At 43.0% G+C, this 23,808-nt stretch overlaps 2 protein-coding genes and 8 non-coding genes across 13 annotated transcripts in view; 1 reads left to right on the top strand and 9 right to left on the bottom strand.

Moving 5' to 3' along the window:
* The first annotated feature begins 90 nt into the window (after positions 1-90).
* Positions 91-9,782, top strand: herc4 (HECT and RLD domain containing E3 ubiquitin protein ligase 4). The gene is made up of 24 exons (XM_086093498.1): positions 91-395; positions 1,137-1,400; positions 2,258-2,417; positions 2,521-2,597; positions 2,668-2,889; positions 3,566-3,657; positions 3,886-4,016; positions 4,094-4,248; positions 4,397-4,473; positions 4,567-4,691; positions 4,830-4,889; positions 5,941-6,052; positions 6,130-6,319; positions 6,394-6,566; positions 6,692-6,811; positions 6,880-6,978; positions 7,045-7,212; positions 7,293-7,436; positions 7,535-7,701; positions 8,138-8,204; positions 8,299-8,381; positions 8,501-8,684; positions 8,814-8,916; positions 8,997-9,782. Exons 2-24 carry the CDS (start codon positions 1,175-1,177, stop codon positions 9,203-9,205), a joined length of 3,144 nt encoding a protein of 1,047 aa, XP_085949624.1. The 5' UTR covers positions 91-395; positions 1,137-1,174; the 3' UTR covers positions 9,206-9,782.
* A 1,500-nt stretch (positions 9,783-11,282) lies between these two features.
* LOC147163840 (signal recognition particle RNA) lies at positions 11,283-11,581 on the bottom strand. The gene has a single exon (XR_015096991.1).
* Positions 11,582-12,650: 1,069 nt separating this feature from the next.
* LOC147163839 (signal recognition particle RNA) lies at positions 12,651-12,949 on the bottom strand. Its single transcript, XR_015096983.1, has one exon.
* An 853-nt stretch (positions 12,950-13,802) lies between these two features.
* LOC147163838 (signal recognition particle RNA) lies at positions 13,803-14,101 on the bottom strand. The gene has a single exon (XR_015096987.1).
* A 1,099-nt stretch (positions 14,102-15,200) lies between these two features.
* On the bottom strand, positions 15,201-15,499 carry LOC147163837 (signal recognition particle RNA). The gene has a single exon (XR_015096981.1).
* An 890-nt stretch (positions 15,500-16,389) lies between these two features.
* On the bottom strand, positions 16,390-16,688 carry LOC147163836 (signal recognition particle RNA). Its single transcript, XR_015096994.1, has one exon.
* An 852-nt stretch (positions 16,689-17,540) lies between these two features.
* On the bottom strand, positions 17,541-17,839 carry LOC147163835 (signal recognition particle RNA). Its single transcript, XR_015096998.1, has one exon.
* Positions 17,840-18,935: 1,096 nt separating this feature from the next.
* On the bottom strand, positions 18,936-19,234 carry LOC147163834 (signal recognition particle RNA). The gene has a single exon (XR_015096992.1).
* A 968-nt stretch (positions 19,235-20,202) lies between these two features.
* On the bottom strand, positions 20,203-20,501 carry LOC147163833 (signal recognition particle RNA). The gene has a single exon (XR_015096982.1).
* A 757-nt stretch (positions 20,502-21,258) lies between these two features.
* The window catches only part of dnajc12 (DnaJ (Hsp40) homolog, subfamily C, member 12), a 35,741-nt gene continuing 33,191 nt past the window's right edge, over positions 21,259-23,808 (bottom strand). For 2 of the 4 annotated variants that reach the window (XM_086092544.1, XM_086092546.1), the window contains 4 exons: positions 22,538-22,616; positions 22,046-22,185; positions 21,831-21,969; positions 21,259-21,578 (listed from right to left, as the gene is read on the bottom strand). In XM_086092544.1, coding sequence (XP_085948670.1) covers positions 21,496-21,578; positions 21,831-21,969; positions 22,046-22,185; positions 22,538-22,616 — 441 coding nt within the window. In that variant the 3' untranslated portion in view covers positions 21,259-21,495. Of the gene's footprint in view, positions 21,579-21,830; positions 21,970-22,045; positions 22,186-22,537; positions 22,617-23,342; positions 23,735-23,808 lie in introns of those variants that run through there. The other 2 variants (XM_086092542.1, XM_086092543.1) reach the window with 2 other exon arrangements.

The following is a 23,808-nucleotide window of genomic DNA, read 5'->3' as shown; positions in this document are numbered from 1 at the left end:
TGTAAAGAGTACGTCAGTAACGGAAATACCGCGACTTGACCTTCAATTTAAAGGTAAACACGTTTGCGCCCATCAATACGAGCAGCAACTAAAACTGCACGATGAGGGACAAATACGAACTTCAGTCGTTTCTATTATCAGTTTGACGCTTGATTCTTATGTTTACTCTTGTGTCTGGCCGATATAGAAATCGGCATGATGACTTCTGTATGCAAAGTATAATCGACAATGCTTGGTAAATATGTCCAACTTGACGCGTAGTACTGCTCCAGCAAGCATTTGTTGACAGATAAGGAAGGGTATGTGGAGTGTAGTAGTGGAGCAACAGTGGGAATCAACGTGTCTTTGACAACGTGATCTACACGACAAAAGCGTCATCGGCGCAGTCTACATTGGTAAGATTTGCTGCTTTTTACCGCCTTGTTTTACGATGCAGCTTCCACTGGGTATTCCGAGTCACGCTGTCTCCAAAACCGTGCGAGCCTGAGTTAAGATATCATTTAAGTAGTGCTATGCCAAGCAAAAGGGGACGTCCAACTAGCTGCGCTGTAGTGACGGCATTTTGGAGCTACAAAGCCTTCAGAAACAGCTGCTGTATCGATTTTAAATGAAAAGCTAGGTAGGTGGTAATCTTAGCTAAAGCTAACAGTATCGCCATCGTGCTAAGGACGTGCAAGTAAGAAAGCTAAAACCGTGCGTAAAGATAGTGCTAACGTTATGCTAGCTGCTAGCTTATGTTTAGTCCCATGTTGTATTTGTTCGAAATCGCTGACTACCGTAAGCGTGGTCGACCTAATTGGCAATGACTACAAATTCAGTTCATAACAAGCTCATTATGTGGTCTGAGGCCGGGGATGAGAGTTAATTTTAATTTGGAATGTCAACCGGAAGTGTCATCGTAGCCGTGGCTACTTTAACAGGTTGAGAAGCATAATGTTCAATGGTGTCCCTGTTTGTGAAGGTGTCTGGAGTTGTCACAAATTGATGTTGCTACATACCACAGGTTTTCGTTTGCCACGCCCACTGGTCTGCTCTGTAATTTTAATAGAAATTTGCTTACTTATTTGTATCAGTCTGGGTGGTTTTATAGTTTGACCTGAATTATCTCTCCATTTGTCTCTTATTTTTGCACATAGGCTCCTGCTGGCTTATTTGGCCACAAGGAAGGACCACAATGCTGTGTTGGGGCAATGCTTCCTACGGCCAGCTCGGTTTGGGGGGCATTGATGAAGAGATAGTGGTGGAGCCAAGGAAGTGTGACTTCTTCCATGCGAAGCGAGTGCGCGATGTAGGCTGCGGACGCAAGAACACAGCCTTCGTGCTGGAGGATGGCACAGTATACACATGTGGCTGCAGTGATCTAGGTCAACTGGGCCATGAGAAGTCCCGGAAGAAACCAGGTTGGTGTTTTTATTTGAGATTGAGAAATGTTCACGGTCATGAGATACAGTTACGCATGCGCTGTTTACTGCATTCTACTGTTGACAAAATTTACACACGGACACGACAAGGTTGTACGAAAGTGAAAGTGAAAGTGCTGTTGCACACTCCGAAACATACAAGCGCGTGAAGGCCATTGAAACGTGGAGCAGATTAATAGTCACAGAATAAATGAGCAGTTATTGTAAGCAACTAACTATAACTGAAAAAAAATCCCAAAGTAACAAAAGCACGTGACTAATACGTGACATAATTTTTTGAGTACAAAACAAGAAAATGTTTAAACGAAAAAAAATAATTAAGACTTATACAATTCTTTGAAACACTATGATTATGCAAGTTCCTTTTGGACGAAACTAAATTGATTAAAAAAATAAGTTATTTTTAAAATTAAAAAATGTGCAAATGTATACATTTAAAAGTCAAAATAATAATATTTTTGGACGATTATACTGATTTTGTAATTGTGGAGTGTAATGATTGGAATTGGAATCGAATTTCGATTAATTGCACAGCCCTATTTTGACGACATTCAAAATACTCAAGCAAGTAGATTTGCTTATGTAGAGTAAGTGTATTTCCCACTCACTGATTGTGTGAATCTGAGAGTAAATGGTTGTTTGTTTCAATGATTCTGCATGAATTTGACTGGTAGAGTCCAGGGTGTCAGATCATCTTGCCTGTTTCACAAAGTCAGCTGGGATGGGCTCCAGCTCACCTGTGACCCTGAAGAGGATAAGCGGTCGTAGAAAATGGAAGGATGTTCAGACCTTTTTATGAATGGGCTCATCCAATAAATGTCTTTGTCCTCCATTAGAGCAGGTTGTGGCTCTGGACGCTCAGATCATAATAGCAGTGTCTTGTGGAGAGTCGCATACACTTGCTTTGAATGACAGCGGGCAGGTTTTCTCGTGGGGCCTTGGCTCAGATGGCCAGCTGGGCTTAAACAACTTTGAAGAATGTGTTCGTGTGCCTAGGTATGTTTTTGCTCTCTTTTTTTCTTTTTTTTTTTATGTACCAGTAATCACAAAAATGACACAAAAACAAAACTTTTCTATCCTTTGTCCTTGACGACGGCAGAAACATCAAAACTTTGGCTGATGTTCAAATCACTCAGGTAGCCTGTGGGTACTGGCACTCACTAGCACTTTCAAAAGGTGAGGATTGTTTATACGCACTATTATGACAACCACAATCTTCTGGACATGATTATTTTGTTCCCCCCAGGGAGCCAGGTTTTCTCCTGGGGTCAGAATCGATACGGACAACTCGGGCTCGGAGTAAACGGACAAAGCATTTCTACCCCTCAAATCATTCATTCTCTGCAGGGCATTTCTTTTGCTCAGATATCAGCAGGTGGCGCTCACAGCTTCGCCCTCACTCTCTCGGGAGCTGTGTTCGGTTGGGGCCGTAACAAGTTTGGTCAGCTGGGCCTCAGTGACAGCAATGGTGAGAGTAGCTACTGAAAGTTAAATTATTTGAGATTTTTTTTCCCCATGACAGCTAATTCATTAAAATAATTTTTTTCTTTCTTCACTTTGAAAATTAACTCATTCACTGCCATTGACGGCTATAGACGTCAAAAATTCATTTGAACTATTTTTTAGCATTTTCCCCACTTTTGTTAACAAGAGTATGAAAAAAAATATTGTAGATTTAGACCAGGTATACAATTTGTGATTAATCATGAGTTAACTATTTTTTGTCACGCGATTAATTACAATAAAAAAATGTAATCGCCTGACGCCCTAATTTTAATAATCTTGTTTTTTTGAAAAAAAGATTATTTTAAAAATGAAAAGAAAAGATTATTAAAAATTTGGTTTTTGAAAAAAGATTATTAAAAAAAAAAGATTATTATAAATTATGTCATCAGGCGATTAAAATTGTTAATTTTAATTAATCACATTACTTCAATAGTTAACTCACGATTAATCACAAATTTTACATCTGTTCTAAATGTACAATAACTTTTTTCAAGGTTTCTCTTGTTGAAAGTGGCAAAAATGTTAAACTAACATAAATAGTTTCAATGAATTTTTGATGTCTAAATTCGTCAATGGCAGCGAAAGAGTTAACTAATCATCATTCATAGAGGTTTGCTTTTCTTTTTTTATTTCCCCAGACCGGTGTTTTCCAACCCTGCTGAAGTCACTTAGATCGCAGAGAGTAATTTTTGTCTCCTGTGGAGAAGATCACACAGCAGCCCTGACAAAGTTAAGTTATAGTGTGTAACTGGGGGGGAATTAAATTCAGCATCACAATTTGGCTCTGTAGATCTTTATTATTTAGTTTTTTTTTAATAGAGTGTTTGCCGAGTTTTTTTTTTTTTTTAAGGAAAATGATACATTAAAAAAATAATACATGTACAACTTTTTCCCTGGATACAATTCCAATTTTATTCTCAACATTATTTGTTGAGAACTGGTGTCACTGCTTCTATAGGAAGGGGGTGTCTTTACATTCGGAGCAGGAGGATATGGTCAGCTGGGGCATAACTCTACAAATCATGAAATCAATCCACGGAAAGTCTTTGAGCTCATGGGAAACATGGTCACGCAGATTGCATGCGGGAGGTAAGACTGCTCTCTGTGTTAGAAAATCATTTCATACGTATTCAAGTTTTGTTTCCAATCATTTTTGCAATTAAAAGGCAGCACACGCTGGCTTTCACACCCTCGTGCGGAAAGATGGACTCATTTGGTCTGGGTGGGAACGGACAGCTTGGTACCCGCTCCAGCTGCAACAGGAAAAGCCCGGGCCCCGTCAAGGGTCCCTGGATACACTCTGTGGATTCAGATGATAGCGGTGAGACGCAGTGGAATATGATCCGTCAAAGTAGCTACAACATTATGATGGACAGCTAAATTAAATTAGTGAATGAATCCAGCATACTTACCCGTAGCCTGTCATTAAAATGTATTCAAGTAACCTCTTGTACATTTTACCTTCACAGTCATGAATCAGAACTGTTGCATCAAGAGGATTTATGCTGGAGGAGACCAAAGCTTTGCTCACTATTGTACTGCCAACGTAAGTTTTTATTTAGTAACAACTTACATGACAGTAGAATTATTCAGTGCAGCAAATGCTTTATTTGTTTATTTATATGGGTTGTTCCTGTAGAGCCTGCAAAGCCTTGATAATGTGGCGACACCAGACGCTCAGCGAAAAGTTCTTACTTTGAATGAGGAAACCATCCAAAGATGGCTGAACCATACACCAGGAAGACTCCCGCTAGAAATCTCCAAGTAAAGTCCTCTCTTCACAACAGAGTTGGCTGACTGTGTATTACAGAACAAATTGTACATGGTTTAGTCATTTCTTCATTTCGAATTGGCGGTAAATCCAGGCGCGCTCATTTTGTTTCGTCCTTGTGATTCCCTCAGTGAGATTGACCTGGTGTTCTCAACTGCCAGCTGCCTCAATGGATCCTTCTTGTCTGTGAGGTAAGTAGCCAAAAGAGCAAAACACTTGCGGAGTTAATCCTTTTAGATGCTCACGCAGCTTTGATTTATTTGAGGTGTTGTGAAACGGGTAGCCTTGTTTGACTTTGCGCAGGAAATTCTCCCTTTGTTTGCTTATCCAGTCAAGCAGGGTACACACATTACTACAAATGAAATTTAATTACTACACAATTAACAAACTGTCATAGTACCGAGGCTATTTTTAGTTAACGAAAATGATCGAAATAACAAAAACTTAAAGTCAACATTTTTGTTAAAAAAATAATAATATTTTTTTAGCTAACAGGCTTCATTTTACGCTTACAAAACTATCAAAAATAATAATTGTAGCAGAAATTTTCTTCATTTTTGTTTTTGGTCATTAATTTAATACATGAGTCTTTGGGGTTGATTTTTAAATGTGATTTTATTTTTATATTAACCGGAATAAGGGTGCTTGAAATTGTGTCGCACGGAAGTGACATCATCATTAGCAGCAGCCAATAGAAAAAACCTTCAGATGATGTTGCTCCTAGGCGACAATTTTGCACGTTTGACTTTTTTTTTGTCTCCAATGGCTTTATAATGCTAGGTAAGAAGTGCGTTACTTTTTTTTTTTTTTCATCTTGCACACAAGTAATACACAACATTTTTTAAACAAGAACTAAACTAAAACTGAGCGTTTTTTAAATAACTAAAACTAATAAAAACAGAGCCACCTTGAAAACTAATTCAAAATAACTACATTTAAAAATAAAAAAAACTATAATGAAAATTACAAAATTCTAATAACCCTGCATAGTACCAAAACTGACCAGTAAGGGGCAGCATGGTGCCACAGGCAGACTAACAAACAGACTGGCCAGACTGCCTCATTGAAGAAAAAGTAGTTAGTAGCATTGGAGGTTAACTAGGCTAACTGTTAGCTTGTGTGATAACTACATTGCAAATACCTAAGTGCGAACATGACCTCCATGTTCATGCAGTCACAGAATGTTCTTTTTGAAACCGGATCCAATCCAGTTGCATATCAATTGTGCACCTCTGTCCTCAGTCATCCAGATCACTACAGTACCAGCAGTAAATGTTCAGGGGTCGATATGAACACGGCCCGTCTCCTGTTTCACAGACTGATCACACCCGACTACCCTGAGATTGCCCAACAGGTCAGTCACCAATAAATCAATTATGACGATTGATTGTCACGAAAGCAGACTTGTATACTATCCTCCCTCACTGTCAGATTGCTGCGAGTGTGGAGAAGAATCTAATTCCCCGACTAAGCAACTCCCCTCCAGACATAGAAGCACTGAGACTCTACCTCACTCTTCCAGAATGCCCTCTCTTCAGCGATCCCAACAATTATGTGACTATCTCCATCCCGTTTGCCAAATCACTCCTCAGCCTGAAAGACGCTCCGCTTAAAGTGCTAGGTAGGAGGAAAAGCGGCGGACATGTTGCTTCACGTTTCTCATTCCTCTTTGCTGAGTGTTTTCGTTTGCCTCAGGAAACTGGTGGTCCACATTTGAGCCGCAAGTCTTCCAGCGGCTGGTGGAGGTGTACAAAGAAGTCGTGGTGTACCTGCTCCAGATGCACAAGGTCGGAATCCCGTCGACGGAGCAACGAATTTTCTCCTGTTTTCTGGACACGTCGCTCCGACTGCTGGAGATCCTTTACATAGTAAGAAATGGAGAGATAGGTCTCATTTTTGTTTTGGCATTTGAATTCATTTCATTTGGGGAAACACAAGTACATAGAATTGTATGAGCTTGGTTGAGTCGTTTCTTCATTTGTGCCCACCTCAGGTGAATGAGAGAAGCGGACACATTATACAGTACGATAAATTCTACATTCATGAGTTGGATGACTTGATAGACATCAGAAATGACTACATGACATGGATTCAGAGACAAATGTATCCAGCGGTAAGTATTTTGCATGAAATGCCAATTTTGTCTGCAGTTGGAGGCTAATGTGGCTCATCTGTCCTCAGGGTCATGACGGTGTGGTGACTATGTGCAGGTATCCCTTTGTTTTCGACGCCCCGGCAAAGACTACTCTGCTACAGACTGATGCGGTCTTACAAATGCAGGTAATTAAGAGCAAAAAAAAGTGCTCTTGCTTCAAAGAATCCAATCAATATTTTCTGTATTGATAGATGGCGGTGGATCAGGCTCAAATGCAAAACTTGAGTTCCATGTTCTTGCCTGCTGTGGAATCCGTAAACCCGTGCCTCATCCTCATTGTCCGGAGGGAAAATATAGTTGGAGACACCATGGAGGTTCTCAGGAAGTCAAAGAACGTCGACTACAAGAAGCCACTCAAGGTTTATTTGAGAGTTATTCCGTTGAATCTGAAGATGATGTGTCTGTTTGTGAAACGCGCGGCGGTGACTCCTCACGGCAGGTTATCTTTGTGGGAGAAGAGGCGGTCGATGCGGGAGGTGTGAGAAAGGAGTTCTTCCTCCTGATTATGAAAGAGTTGTTGGATCCAAAGTACGGGATGTTCCGTTACCATGAGGAATCCAGACTCCTTTGGTTTTCGAGCAAGGTTTGACACAATGGAATGCTAGCTCATGTCAAGCGCAAATTACGACAAAAGCCTAAATTGAGTTGAGCAGTTGTGACACTTTTTTTTGTTCCTTCCAGACCTTTGAGGACATCGAATTGTTCAACCTGATCGGAGTCATATGCGGTCTGGCCATCTACAACCTCACCATTGTGGAGCTCAACTTCCCAGTGGCCCTCTACAAGAAGCTTCTGAAGAGGAATCCCACGCTAGAGGACCTGAAGGAGCTCAAGCCGGATGTGGGGAGGTAAGGTCAAGGGTCATCATCGTTAAAGATAAAGAGTCAAAAGTATTGGAACTGCCAGTTCAAGGTGTGAATACTTGGTAATAAAGTGTATGTATTGGTCTCATTTTGGATATTCACATTTTGATGTCAGACCCAAATTGGCCTCAAACGTACATTTAAACTCATTTGAAAAATTATCTAATCTCTTAAATTTTTCCCCCATAGCTGCATTTATCAATAAATAAAATATGAATATATACACACAGTTACAAAAAAAAAAAACTACTGACGGACAAAATGAAGCAAAGGATTTGTTTTGTTTCCCTCCAAATGGCAGCCTTTGCAATTTTGAATTTCATTTGAATTCATTTAAATGTTGAGCGCTAATTTTAAACATGGCACTTACCGCACTTTCACACAGTCTAATTGATAAACATTTTAATTTGCCTTGATCTAGGAGTCTCCAACTGTTGCTGGACCACACTGAAGACAACCTTGAGGAAACCTTCTGCTTGAACTTCACAGTAAGTAGCAGAAATTAAGCTAGCATGTTATCCTTGTACTTTTTATTTTTAATTTTTTTTTAAAGGATTTTCTTGACCTTTTTTTTCTTTTCAGATCACAGAGGAAAACTACGGTGCCACAGAGGTGTTGGAACTCATACCCAACGGTGAAAACATCAATGTGAATAAATCCAACAGGTAACTGATTAAGCTAGTTTTGGCATTGCTAGTAAAACAGTGTGATCAAATGCAATATATGCACACATGCAGTATGTCCACTCACACTGACCATAGAGCGGAACCGTTTCTCCATCCAGGCAGGATTTCGTCAACGCGTACGCGGACTACACGTTCAACGCGTCAGTCGCTCCACTATTTGAGTGCTTCTATGCAGGCTTCCACAAAGTATGTGGAGGCAAAGTTCTGGAGCTCTTCCAGCCCAATGAACTACAAGCCATGGTGATCGGCAACACCAACTACGACTGGACTGAACTTGAAAAGGTTTTGCATCATTTGGCCGCTCATATTTGAATCAAGTGTTGGCTGAAACATTTTAGTAGAATGACCTGGATATGGGGTAACTTGTAAAATGTAACATTCAATACTGTCATACTTTTTTTTTTTTCTTAGAGCACTGAATATAAGGGAGAGTACTGGGCAGACCATCCCACCATCAAGCTCTTCTGGGAAGTGTTCCACAAACTTCCTTTAGAGAAGAAAAAAGAGTTTCTCTGTAAGTGTTTCTGTTCCTTGGAGCATGAATTTAGTCACAAACATGAAATGGGTGTTTTGTTTTGTTTTTGTCCCCCTCAGTGTTCCTCACAGGAAGTGATCGCATACCCATTTTGGGCATGAAAAGCCTTAAACTAGTGATCCAGCCGACCAGTGGTGGAGAACATTACTTGCCCGTCGCCCACACGTGCTTCAACCTGTTGGACTTGCCCAAATACACGAATACACAAACACTGCGTGAGAAGCTTCTTCAAGCTATCGATCATAACCAAGGCTTCAATCTAGCATGAGGTCACTTGGGAAGGTCCGGATGATCATGTCCTCCATATTCGCAGGCGTTTTGCTTTGCAGACTGTAGGAACTGAAGTGTGAGCACTGCTCGCAAAGAAGCTAACAAGACACACTATGGCAACTTTTTGTGTTACTTAGATATTATAGTTACACTTAAAGAAGGGGACTTCCATTTGATATTGCAGTTATGTGCTTCAAATGTTAGGATATGGCAAGTACAAGGAAGTAGTGTTGCAGTACAGTAACGTATGATTAGCTATGGTGCTACGTCACTGGCAGTTTACATTTAATTTTGCAACATTATGAGGTTGAATTTAGACTATAAATTTACCAGATTTCATGAACACTTTCCAAACATGCTCGCTTCGGTGCAGCTGGGATGATAAAATCGCACATTTAAAAGAGCTAACTAAAGTCTGCCCCCTTATGCATGAAATGTGTGCTATAGAAATGAGTGTAATAACCTTTGTTTCACATCAATTCTATTGTGACAATTGATACAGAACCGTGCAAAACATTTGCTTGGAGTGCTTTAAAGACTCAAATGGTCAACAAATAAAATGCTGGTCATTGTCAGGAGACAGTATTTTGATTTATTGGTGACAGATTTGTATCCAAGAAGAAATTGACGACAGTCCTTGAAGCGGTAAAACGTGATGTTAATATTGCTTTTGGTGATATTTTAATGAGGCAACTCATGATGGACCAGCTGGTAATGAGACGCCCTCATGAAGCCAGGACCACACAATCACAGTGTTGTCCTTCACACCTGTACAAGATTTGATTAGTCAATTTGGATTGCATGTAGAGTACAAATATTTTTCTTTAGTTAAACATCACTTACAAATGCAGCTCACCAGTATCTTTCGTTCTATTGGGTGTATGCCACGGAGGAGGCAGGACTTCCGGATTTTCACACATTAGCGTTGTTTTTGGTTCCGGTTTGCGACGTTAGGACCGCGTCCCACTACTTGCGCTTCCGCCTTTTCCTAGTTCTAGCGCTTGCTGGACACGACGTTCCTGGCCGGTGGCTTGTTACTCATCTGTGGGTACTCTTAAAAATTGTCAAACAATGTTTTGTATAAGATTCATTCAGCCATGGAAACAGACTTAATAAAAACTGTGACTTTGTGTTCTTGAATGACGCCCTGGCTGTCCCTGCGCGATGTGTCCCCTATCAGGACGCTGGCATCGAACCAACACAATGCCTGCTGGCAAAGGAGGGTACGAGCCTGCATGGTTTGAGTCCGAATGCCCTTGTTATTTTACTTTGTAGTGTTTTAAGTACTACACCTAACACACATAAAAACTACAAAACTGGGAAATCGACAATTTCACATTAAACCAATAGATGGAAGCAGGTGGATTCAGCGTGCCCATGGACTCCTCAACTGAAACGTTGCTGAACAAGTTTGGGAGAGAGAAAAAAACACGACTAGCCATGACACTTCACTTTTAGGTATAGTAATTCACAATAAACTAAAGTGACCGCCGGTAACAGTGGACGGCTGGGTTTATATGTCGCGACGTAGACTCGGGCCAATGGGAGGACAGCTGTACAATTTGTCGGATAATGGAAGCAAAGTGGTGGCTTCCCCGACCAATGGGGTATATGCCGGGGAAGAGGCGGGACTTCCGGGTGTCACACACCCGCCTTGCTTTCGGTTGCTGTTTGCGAGGTGTAGGCCGCGTCCCGTTGCTTGCTTGTGCTTGTGGATGCGAGTGTGTAGTGTGGCTGTCTCAGTTCTCTGCAGTTCAGAGAACTGAGACGCCCTTGCGCGCTCGTGTTGGGGGGCGCAGGGGTGGGGGTGCGAGTGTTGGGACGTGTTTGTGACTTTCGTAAATCCGTGGCAAAGATAAACCCTATTAAACCAGTACCAACGCAACGTAAAACATTATGTATCTAAAACCAGTACCCAAAGCACTGAAATGTGTTTTCGTTGCCACTTTTCTCCACAGGGAGGCAGTGTAGGACATTAAAAAAAACGATTTTTATGAAAGAAGAAATGTATTAAAAGAATGTTCCTTAATGTAAACACATGTGCGTCTTTTTTTAATGTAAAGAGGATTAATTGTAAAAGACTGTGTCTCACTGTATTGCTCAGGCTGCACTGCAGCGTCTATTCACAGGCGCGATCCCACTACTGAGCGGTACGGGGGCTTTGACCTGCTCCGTTGCCGACCTGGGCCGGTGCACCCCTCCTTAGGCGACCTGGTGGTCCCGAGCTCCCTCGGGAGCACCATATCGTTACCGAACTTAGCGCGGACACCCGCTCGACATAGTGCACTGCAGCTCAGAACCCCTGAGCTCAAACGATCCGACAGCCTCAGCCTCCCGGTAGCTTGGATTACAGGCGCGCGCCACCGCACCCGGCGAGGAAATGCCACACAAATTGTATTTTTGACTTAAACGCATATGACGTCGGTAGGTGTTATGGTGACATCTACTGGGCGCTTTAAATAGTGCTGTAGGCACAATAATGCCCTGAGAAATAATTGACCTGGATAAATGAGAACGTCCACTTCTTGTCGGTGTCATTATTTAAAAAGAAAATAAATAAAAAGTTGAGGGTCATCCCAGAATTGGGGGAGATTTTACGTCCCACACACAAATTTTAAGTAATCCACATACAAAATACATGCAGTTTCTGAGTAAATGTACTTGTCCTGGGACCAAATCTAAAAATATATATTTAAAAAACTAAGAGGAATGAATGCTTGAAAACAGTTTTGAAAATACCAAATAAGTCTGGAGTACCCCTAAAATGTCATTTTTCTTTTGTCCCACCCCCCTGCAGACCAAATTGAGTCTCAAATAAAGTTAAAATTAAATTTAAAGTTATTTTTGGTTTGTGCTATTTGTTTCATTGCTGTTTATTGTAACTGTAGACAGCATTTGTTTTCATAAACATACAATTATTATTCATGGGCAAATTTTAAAAAGACTGTCTATATCGACCAATGGAGTATATGCCACGGAGGAGGCGGGACACCCGACTTCCTGGTTTTCCACACATCAGCTTTGTTTCCGTTTCCTGTTTGCGACGTGTGCCGCGTCCCAGTTCATGCGCTTCCGCCTTTGTGCCCCTATTGCGCGTTCCCGTCGACGGGTGCTCGTGTGTAGTGTGTCTGTCTCAGTTGTCCGAAGCCTTTCAGAGAGTTGAGACACGGTGCGCGCGAGCAGGAGTGGGGATGCGGATGTTGGAACGCGGCCATCGGTGGCTGGAAACGACGCTGATGTGTGAAACCCGGAAGTCCGTGGCATCGACTCCATTAAATCAGGACCCAAAGCAATGTAAAAACATTGTAGTTGCCACTTTTCTCCACGGGAAGTCAGTGTAGCACATACAAAAACGGATGTTTATGAAAAAAGAAATTGACTAAAAGAATGTTGCTTGATGTAAACAAATTATGTGTGTCTTTTATGTAAAGAGTATTCATTTTAAAAGACTGTGTCTCATTATATCGCTCAGGCTGCACTGCAGCGTCTATTCACAGGCGCGATCCCACTACTGAGCGGTACGGGGGCTTTGACCTGCTCCGTTGCTGACCTGGGCCGGTGCACCCCTCCTTAGGCGACCTGGTGGTCCCGAGATCCCTCGGGAGCACCATATCGACACCGAACTTAGCGCGGACACCCGCTCGACATAGTCCGCTGCAGCTCAGAACCCCTGAGCTCAAACGATCCGACAGCCTCCGCCTCCCGGTAGCTTGGATTACAGGCGGGCGCCACCGCACCCGGCGAAAATCAGCAGTATGAGTAGTGCTTTTGAGTTAAATGCATATGACGTCAGTAGGTGTAATGGCGACATTTACTGGGCGCTTTAAATAGCGCTGTCGGCACAATAATTCCAGGAGCAAATGAGTTCATTAAGAGGGAGGGTCATTGCAGAATTGGGGGACATTTTACGCCCCACACATCAAATTTTAAATAATCCACATACAAAATACTAAAACATGCGGTTTCAATGTAACATTTAATACCGTCATACTGTTTTTCTTTTTTTTTCTCAGAGCTCTGAAAATAAGGTGAATGGGAGGACAGCTGTACAATTTGTCGGATAATGGAAGTAAAGTGGTGGCTTCCCCAACCAATGGGGTATGTGCCAGGGAGGAGGCGGGACTTCCGGGTGTCACACACCCGCTCTGCTTTCGGTTGCTGTTTGCGACGTGTGGGCCGCGTCCCGTTGCTTGCACTTGTGCCCCTCGGTTGCGCGTTCCCCTCGATGGGTGCGAGTGTGTAGTGTGTCTCAGGTCTCCGAAGCATTTCAGAGAACTGAGACGCCCTTGCGCGCTCGCGTTGGGGGGAGCTGGGGTGGTGATGCGAGTGTTGGGACGCGACCTGAGTGTCGCAGCATTGGCTGGAAACGGAACGTGTAAGTTTGTTTGTGACTTTCGTAAGTCCGTGGCAAAGATATACCCTATTAAACCAGTACTCAAAAGCAACGTAAATGTGTTGTCGTTGCCACTTTTCTCCACGGGGAAGCAGTGTAGGACATTAAAAAACGGATGTTTATGAAAAAAGAAATTGACTAAAAGAATGTTACTTGATGTAAACAAATTATGTGTGTTTTTTATGTGAAGAGCATTAATTTTAAAAGATTGTGTCTCACTGTATTGCTCAGGCTGAACTGCAGCGTCTATTCACAGGCGCGATCCCGCTACTGAGCGGTACGGGGGCTTTGACCTGCTCCGTTGCCGACCTGGGCCGGTGCACCCCTCCTTAGGCGACCTGGTGGTCCCGAGCTCCCCAGGGAGCACCATATCGACACCGAATTTAGCGCGGACACCCGCTCGACATATTCCGCTGCAGCTCAGAACCCCTGAGCTCAAACGATCCGACAGTCTCAGCCTCCAGGTATCTTGGATTACAGGCGCGCGCCACCACACCCGGCGATAATCAGTAGTATGAGTAGTGCTTTTGACTTAAATGCATATGACGTCAGTAGGTGTTATGGTGACATTTACTGGGCGCATTAAATAGTGCTGTCGGCACAATAATTCCAGGAGCAAATTAGTTAATTAATGCCCTGAGAAATAATTGACCTGGATAAATGAGAACGTCCACTTCTTGTCGGTGTCATTATTATTTAAAAAGAAAATAAATAAAAAGTTGAGGGTCATCCCAGAATTGGGGGAGATTTTACGTCCCACCCACAAATTTTAAGTAATCCACATACAAAATACATGCAGTTTCTGAGTAAATGTATTGTCCTGGGACCTAATCTAAAAAAAAAATATATATAAAAAACTAAGAGGAATGAATGCTTGAAAATAGCTTTGAAAATACCAAATAAGTCTGGAGTACCCCTAAAATGTCATTTTTCTTTTGTCCCACTCCCCTGCAGACCAAATTGAGTCACAAATAAAGTTAAAATTAAATTTAAAGTTATTTTTGGTTTGTGCTATTTGTTTCATTGATGTTTATTGTAACTGTAGACAGCATTTGTTTTCATAAACATACAATTATTATTCATGGACACATTTTAAAAAGACTGTCTATATCGACCAATGGAGTATATGCCACGGAGGAGGCGGGACACCCGACTTCCTGGTTTTCCACACATCAGCTTTGTTTCCGTTTCCTGTTTGCGACGTGTGCCGCGTCCCAGTTCATGCGCTTCCGCCTTTGTGCCCCTATTGCGCGTTCCCGTCGACGGGTGCTCGTGTGTAGTGTGTCTGTCTCAGTTGTCCGAAGCCTTTCAGAGAGTTGAGACACGGTGCGCGCGAGCAGGAGTGGGGATGCGGGTGTTGGAACGCGGCCATCGGTGGCTGGAAACGACGCTGATGTGTGAAACCCGGAAGTCCGTGGCATCGACTCCATTAAATCAGTACCCAAAGCAATGTAAAAACATTGTAGTTGCCACTTTTCTCCACGGGAAGGCAGTGTAGCACATACAAAAACGGATGTTTATGAAAAAAGAAATTGACTAAAAGAGTGTTACTTGATGTAAACAAATTATGTGTGTCTTTTATGTAAAGAGTATTAATTTTAAAAGACTGTGTCTCACTGTATTGCTCAGGCTGCACTGCAGCGTCTATTCACAGGCGCGATCCCACTACTGAGCGGTACGGGGGCTTTGACCTGCTCCGTTGCCGACCTGGGCCGGTGCACCCCTCCTTAGGCGACCTGGTGGTCCCGAGATCCCTCGGGAGCACCATATTGACACCGAACTTAGCGCGGACACCCGCTCGACATAGTCCGCTGCAGCTCAGAACCCCTGAGCTCAAACGATCCGACAGCCTCCGCCTCCCGGTAGCTTGGATTACAGGCGCGCGCCACCGCACCCGGCGAAGAAATGCCACACAAATAGTGGTTTTGATTTAAAAGCATATGACGTCAGTAGGTGTAATGGCGGCATTTACTGGGCGCTTTAAATAGCGCTGTCGGCACAATAATTCCAGGAGCAAATTAGTTCATTAAGGGGAGGGTCATTGCAGAATTGGGGGACATTTTATGTCCCACACATCAAATTTTAAATAATCCACATACAAAATACTAAAACATGCGGTTTCAATGTAACATTTAATACTGTCATACTTTTTTTCTTTTTTTTCTCAGAGCACTGAAAATAAGGTGAATGGGAGGACAGCTGTACAATTTGTCGGATAATGGAAGTAAAGTGGTGGCTTCCCCAACCAATGGGGTATGTGCCAGGGAGGAGGCGGGACTTCCGGGGGTCACACACCCGTGCTGCTTTCGGTTGCTGTTAGCGACGTGTGGGCCGAGTCCCGTTGCTTGAACTTGTGCCCCTCGGTTGCGCGTTCCCCTCGATGGGTGCGAGTGTGTAGTGTGTCTCAGTTCTCCGAAGCATTTCAGAGAACTGAGACGCCCTTGTGCGCTCGCGTTGGGGGCGAGCAGGGGTGGGGATGCGAGTGTTGGGACGCGACCTGAGTGTCGCAGCATTGGCTGGAAACGGAACGTGTAAGTTTGTTTGTGACTTTCGTAAGTCCGTGGCAAAGATAAACCCTATTAAACCAGTATCAACGCAACGTAAAACATTATGTATGGAAAACCAGTACTCAAAAGCAACGTAAATGTGTTGTCATTGCCACTTTTCTCCACGGGAAGGCAGTGTAGCACATACAAAAACGTATTTTTATGAAAAAAGAAATTGACTAAAAGAATGTTACTTGATGTCAACAAATTATGTGTGTCTTTTATGTAAAGAGTATTAATTTTAAAAGACTGCGTCTCACTGTATTGCTCAGGCTGCACTACAACATCTATTCACAGGCGCGATCCCACTATTGAGCGGTACGGGGGCTTTGACCTGCTCCGTTGCCGACCTGAGCCGGTGCACCCCTCATTAGGCGACCTGGTTGTCCCGAGCTCCCCCGGGAGCACCATATCGACACCGAACTTAGCGCGGACACCCGCTCGACATAGTCCGCTGCAGCTCAGAACCCCTGAGCTCAAACGATCCGACAGTCTCAGCCTCCCGGTATCTTGGATTACAGGCGCGCGCCACCACACCCGGCGAAAATCAGCAGTATGAGTAGTGCTTTTGAGTTAAATGCATATGACGTCAGTAGGTGTAATGGCGACATTTACTGGGCGCTTTAAATAGCGCTGTCGGCACAATAATTCCAGGAGCAAATGAGTTCATTAAGGGGGAGGGTCATTGCAGAATTGGGGGACATTTTACGCCCCACACATCAAATTTTAAATAATCCACATACAAAATACTAAAACATGCGGTTTCAATGTAACATTTAATACCGTCATACTTTTTTTCTTTTTTTTCTCAGAGCTCTGAAAATAAGGTGAATGGGAGGACAGCTGTACAATTTGTCGGATAATGGAAGTAAAGTGGTGGCTTCCCCAACCAATGGGGTATGTGCCAGGGAGGAGGCGGGACTTCCGGGTGTCACACACTCGCTCTGCTTTCGGTTGCTGTTTGCGACGTGTGGGCCGCGTCCGGTTGCTTGCACTTGTGCCCCTCGGTTGCGCGTTCCCCTCGATGGGTGCGAGTGTGTAGTGTGTCTCAGGTCTCCGAAGCATTTCAGAGAACTGAGACGCCCTTGCGCGCTCGCGTTGGGGGGAGCTGGGGTGGTGATGCGAGTGTTGGGACGCGACCTGAGTGTCGCAGCATTGGCTGGAAACGATATGTGTAAATTTGTTTGTGACTTTCGTAAATCCGTGGCATAGATATACCCTATTAAACCAGTACTCAAAAGCAACGTAAATGTGTTGTCGTTGCCACTTTTCTCCACAGGGAAGCAGTGTAGGACATTAAAAAACTGATTTGTATGAAAAAAGAAATTGACTAAAAGAATGTTACTTGATGTAAACAAATTATGTGTGTCTTTTATGTAAAAAGTATTAATTTTAAAAGACTGCGTCTCACTGTATCGCTCAGGCTGCACTGCAGCGTCTATTCACAGGCGCGATCCCACTACTGAGCGGTACGGGGGTTTTGACCTGCTCCGTTGCCGACCTGGGCCGGTGCACCCCTCATTAGGCGACCTGGTGGTCCCGAGCTCCCCCGGGAGCACCATATCGACACCGAACTTAGCGCGGACACCCGCTCGACATAGTCCGCTGCAGCTCAGAACCCCTGAGCTCAAACGATCCGACAGTCTCAGCCTCCCGGTAGCTTGGATTACAGGTGCGCGCCACTGCACCCGGCGAAAATCAGCAGTATGAGTAGTGCTTTTGACTTAAATGCATATGACGTCAGTAAGTGTTATGGTGACATTTACTGGGCACTTTAAATAGTGCTGTCGGCACAATAATTCCAGGAGCAAATTAGTTAATTAATACCCTGAGAAATAATTGACCTGGATAAATGAGAACGTCCATTTCTTGTCGGTGTCATTATTTAAAAAGAAAATAAATAAAAAGTTGAGGGTCATCCCAGAATTGGGGGAGAGTTTACGTCCCACCCATCAAATTTTAAGTAATCTACATACAAAATACATGCAGTTTCTGAGTAAATGTATTGTCCTGGGACCAAATCTAAAAATATATATAAAAAAAAACCTAAGAGGAATGAATGCTTGAAAATAGCTTTGAAAATACCAAATAAGTCTGGAGTACCCCCTAAAATGTCATTTTTCTTTTGTCCCACCCCCCTGCAGACCAAATTGAGTCTCAAATAAAGTTAAAATGAAATTTAAAGTTATTTTTGGTTTGTGCTATTTGTTTCATTGCTGTTTATTGTAACCGTGGGAGCATTTGTTTTCATAAACATAAAATTATTATTCATGGACACATTTTAAAAAGACTGTCTATATCGACCAATGGAGTACATGCCACGGAGGAGACGGGACACCCGAGTTTCCTGGTTTTCCACACATCAGCTTTGTTTCCGTTTCCTGTTTAAGACGTGTGCCGTGTCCCAGTCATGCGCTTCCGCCTTTGTGCCCCTGTTGCGCTTTCCCGTCGACGGGTGCGAGTGTGTAGTGTGTCTGTCTCAGTTGTCCGAAGCCTTTCAGAGAGTTGAGACACCGTGCGCGCGAGCAGGAGTGGGGATGCGGGTGTTGGAACGCGGCCATCGGTTGCTGGAAACGACGCTGATGTGTGAAACCCGGAAGTCCGTGGCATCGACTCCATTAAATCAGTACCCAAAGCAATGTAAAAACATTGTAGTTGCCACTTTTCTCCACGGGAAGGCAGTGTAGCACATACAAAAACGTATTTTTATGAAAAAAGAAATTGACTAAAATAATGTTACTTGATGTAAACAAATTATGTGCGTCTTTCGTGTAAAGAGTATTAATTTTAAAAGAATGCGTCTCACTGTATCGCCCAGGCTGCACTGCAGCGTCTATTCACAGGCGCGATCCCACTACTGAGCGGTACGGGGGCTTTGACCTGCTCCGTTGCCGACCTGGGCCGGTGCACCCCTCTTTGGGCGACCTGGTGGTCCCGAGCTCCCTCGGGGGCACCATATCGATACCGAACTTAGCGCGGACACCCGCTCGACATAGTCCGCTGAAGCTCAGAACCCCTGAGCTCAAACGATCCGACAGTCTCAGCCTCCCGGTATCTTGGATTACAGGCGCGCGCCACCACACCCGGCGAAAATCAGCAGTATGAGTAGTGGTTTTGACTTAAATACATATGACGTCAGTAGGTGTAATGGCGATATTTACTGGGCGCTTTAAATACGGCTGTCGGCACAATAATTCCAGGAGCAAATTCGTTTATTAATCATCCATTCCAGAATTGGGGGACATTTTACGCCCCACACATCAAATTTTAAATAATCCACATACAAAATACTAAAACATGCGGTTTTTGAGTAAATGTACTTGTCCTGGGACCAAATCTAAAAAAAAAATAAAAAATTAAACTAAGAGGAATGAAATGCTTGAAAATAGTTTTGAAAATACCAAATAATTATGGAGTACCCCCTAAAATGTCATTTTTCTTTTGTCCCACCCCCCTGCTGACCAAATTGAGTGTCAAATAAAGTTAAAATTAAATTTAAAGTTATTTTTTGTTTGTGCTAATTGTTTCATTGCTGTTTCTTGTTACAGTGGGAACATTTGTTTTCATAAACCTAAAATTATTATTCATGGATGAATTTTAAAAATATTGTCTATATCGACCAATGGAGTAGATGCCACAGACTTCCGACCTCCGGGTTTTACACATCAGCCCCCCAACCGCGCGCTTCCGCTCATCGGCGGGAGGGCGTCTCGGCTAAACACTCGCAGCCTCACCCATCGACAGGGACGCGCAATCAAGGGGCACTAAGGCGGAAGTGCAAGTACTGGGACACGGCCCACACATCGCAAACCGGAAACGGAAACGAAGTTAATGGGTGAAACCCCGGAAGTCGGAAGTCCTGCCGTGTCATATAGTCCAATCAGTACCCAAAACAATGTAAAAACATTGTAGTTGCCACTTTTCTCCACGGGGAGGCAATGTAGTACATACAAAAACTGATTTTTATTGAAGAAGAAATGTACTAAAAGAATGTTACTTGATGTACACACATTATGTGCCGTATTGTGTGTTTTTTTGGTAAAGAGGACTCATTTTAAAAGACTGTGTCTCACTGTATCGCTCAGGCTGCACTGCAGCGTCTATTCACAGGCGCGATCCCGCTACTGAGCGGTACGGGGGCTTTGACCTGCTCCGTTGCCGACCTGGGCCGGTGCACCCCTCCTTAGGCGACCTGGTGGTCCCGAGCTCCCCCGAGAGCACCATATCGACACCGAACTTAGCGCGGACACCCGCTCGACATAGTCCGCTGCAGCTCAGAACCCCTGAGCTCAAACGATCCGTCAGCCTCGGCCTCCCGGTAGCTTGGATTACAGGTGCGCGCCACCGCACCCGACAAGAAACAGCAGCACCAGTAGTGCTTTTGGGCTTTTTTCCCCTTTTTTAAAAAAAATATATACCGCACGTGACGTCACGGTGTTACGACGACATGTACTGGGCGCTTCAAATATTGCTCTTGCGTCTGTTCGACACTGTCTAGCAAAGGGATAGGCAAGTTTGGTCCTAGAAATCCGCAGTCCTGCATGTTTTCATCCTGCCTCCAACCCAGGTTTTTCAAATCATCAGCTCATAATTACGTTCTGCAGGAGCCTCTCAGCTGTGTTCAAAGAGGGGGGCATAAAAAAAAACATCCAGGACTGCAGCTCTCTCGGACACACGTCAAAACTCCCGTCACAAACATTTTCAATTTCGGTGACTATTTAAATATATATATATTTTTTTATCAAATAAATTATTTTGTTGTTGCTGTTTGTTTCCAGTAGCAATTGATTCAATGCCATGAGAAATAATTGACCTGGATAAAAGAGAATATCCACAAGGACTTTTTGTCTGTGTCATTTTAAAAGAAAAAAAAAGTTGTGCATATGTGCAGTGAGAATGGAGATACAATAAACAACACCCAGAATTGGACACATTCTAATTACTACATCTCTTTTGACAATAGGTCAAGTATACTTCCATCCATTTTCTATACCATTCATCCTAATTAAGGTCATACAGTAGTTGAGCTCCAGCCTTCCGAACTGACTGGGCAAGACATCCTGGATTGGACACCAGTTGCAAGGCACATATTAATGAACAACAAGCAAAATGTAAACAATTCACATTAACAGTTTAATTTAATGTTATTGTGTCTTTTATAAAACTAAAAGTGTAACAGCATCTATGTTCCTCCATTTTTCTTGATATAGTTGACAATATAGAATTTGGGATTCAACATCCATATGATTTGGTAAGAATCCAGACTTGACATATCCACTTAAAGAACGACATCATAGCTTGATCATGACCGCAAAAAACAACACTTCTCGAAGTAACCGCGTGACGTATTCAAATGTCATAATTCCGGAACTTCTGCAGCAGGCAAGATGGTGAGTCAGCAGCCCAGCGGAAACGACGATGGCAGTGATCGCCTAGATGAAGAGAGCAAAAAGTTAAATTAAAAGTGGCTCATAACCTTTTGGGTGAAATTTCAGGATGAACGTACGGCGCACTATAACCTTTATAAGTGGACGTAATTTGAGCTATTGAATCCATACGTTTTGTTTTTAGTATGTTTTGCATAACTTGCTGTTCTCTAGCTGAAACTTCACCCGCAAGCCAAATATCTACACGATGACCAGTAAATGGTTTTTCATGAATGTAGTTGAATGAATGGGGATTACCTGAGGATAGCGTGGCTTCACTTGAGGACATCCCCGGGGCTTCCTGCTGACAATCCTTAGCTTCTGAAGCGATTTGTGTTTCTGCCTTTGCAGCCTCCAGCATGGGTTCCTTCTTATTTCTCACAGCCCAATGCATTGACTGCAAACATTTTTTTTCAAGTCAGATCATGGTACGGGTTTCCCTCACAAACATGAAAAAGTAAAACCTCACGCACCGTTTTGACAGAGTCATTTAAGGCTTGCCAATCATGGAATGGGATAGCAACTCCACTTCTCTTCCATAGATCATAGTTTTGTCTTTTAGTCTCACTGCATAAAACCTCTTTGGCTTCTTGTAGCTTTTGAAACTCTGCCACTGTCAGAAAGAGAATAAAGAAATACTGGTAGAAGAGAGCAACATTTTAAAACATTAACAAATATACAAATACTTTCCCCACATTTCCTGTTATCTTTAATTTTTTTCCCATGTTAAAGTTTCTGAAACTCGAGGCGTTGACAGCGGCCCGCCAGGCTTCCCGGTCTGTCGCCCTCTGTTGGTCATTTCTATTTTTATGTTTCTTGGGACGGGTTATAACTAAAGACAAATTATTTGTGTGTTTTACATACGTAGCCAATAAAGCTGATTCTGATATACTCAACAAACATATAATAATTAAATTATTTTTTTTATATGAATAAAAAAATGTCACAGTATTCAACAATTGTACCTGCTTTGGGGTTGTCTTGGTTCTTGTCTGGGTGGCATGCCAAGGCTCTAATTTTGTATTCGTTAAGAATCTGTTCTGTCTGCAAGAAAAAAGGCCTGAATGAGCTACAGGTGGCTGGATTTTGCGAAAAATCAGTTGATAAATATGGCTGTGAACTGTGTAGCGCACTCAATGCCCCAGAAAAAGACGACATGCAACACCTACCACATCCCCAAAGTAGTTACGGGGAAATGAAGCTTCATGAAGCGCTTGTGATATTTTTTACCCCTCTAGATGGTGCTCTTGGTTTAAATATAAAGGCTAGTGCATGGAAATTGTTAAATTTTTCACTGCCATCTAGAGGAGTCACAAAAATATTGAAAGTGTTTCATGAAGCTTCATTTGTCCATCACTACACCAAACTTATGCTACCAACCGCACAGATCAATCAAGTGTTCAGTGTGTACAATACCAGAAGCTAACGCTAATCTGTGCATCCAACAAACTCCAGTGCAGCTTTGCTTACCTTTTGGTTTTGATGTAGTGCTTAACTGAAAGAAAGTGGTCGCTTGCATGAAGCCACCAGTAGCTAATTTAAGAACAGAACATGTACAGACTAAGTTTTTGTGGTGAAAGAGGAGTGTACTCTTTCTTTTGGTAGGTTCAGTGCTTATATTTTCACAGGACACAATATTATGGGGAACTCGGCAGTGGATGAGTTAAACTCTTGATACACATAATTATGCTGACTTTCACTTCTCATTTGCTCAACAATTTGTTTTGTGGTACAGTACACAACTCACAATCAACCACGGGACAAACATACCGGGAAATAACCTACCGATGACAACTCATCGCATCCTAATAAACCGTAATAATCTTCCAAATCCTCAGGTCTGCAGTTCAAAACGGCCTCCATGAAATAATGTGATGATTCTTCGACAGTAGGAGCTTGAGTATATGCAACGCCGGTTGCAGCAACCCTTGACGCTGGCCCCTCGGCTCCTTGGGATATCCTCGAATTCAACTGAATTCCAAAGTGATTTTCGTCAGTTGTGATTTTCGCTCATGAACTACGGTGGAACTGAGCTCGTGAACTGTAATTGCTGTCATGTGACGTATGAGGCATTCGAGTGACTCATCCTACTCTACGACACAAGACGAGTTTTAAAGGGGCATACCGGTAAATTACATAAACAGGAAAATATGACTTAATAGCAAAACTAATGTTGTGACATGTGTGGCTCGCTGCAAAAAAAAGCAGGAAACCAGCGATACCTGTACAAATACAT

This window comes from Leptonotus elevatus, chromosome 13 (assembly GCF_054856555.1).
Source record: "Leptonotus elevatus isolate MCC_2025b chromosome 13, RoL_Lele_1.0, whole genome shotgun sequence".
NCBI lineage: Eukaryota > Metazoa > Chordata > Actinopteri > Syngnathiformes > Syngnathidae > Leptonotus > Leptonotus elevatus.
Note: the sequence above shows the minus strand (reverse complement) of the source record. Positions and strands in the feature narration are given on the sequence as shown.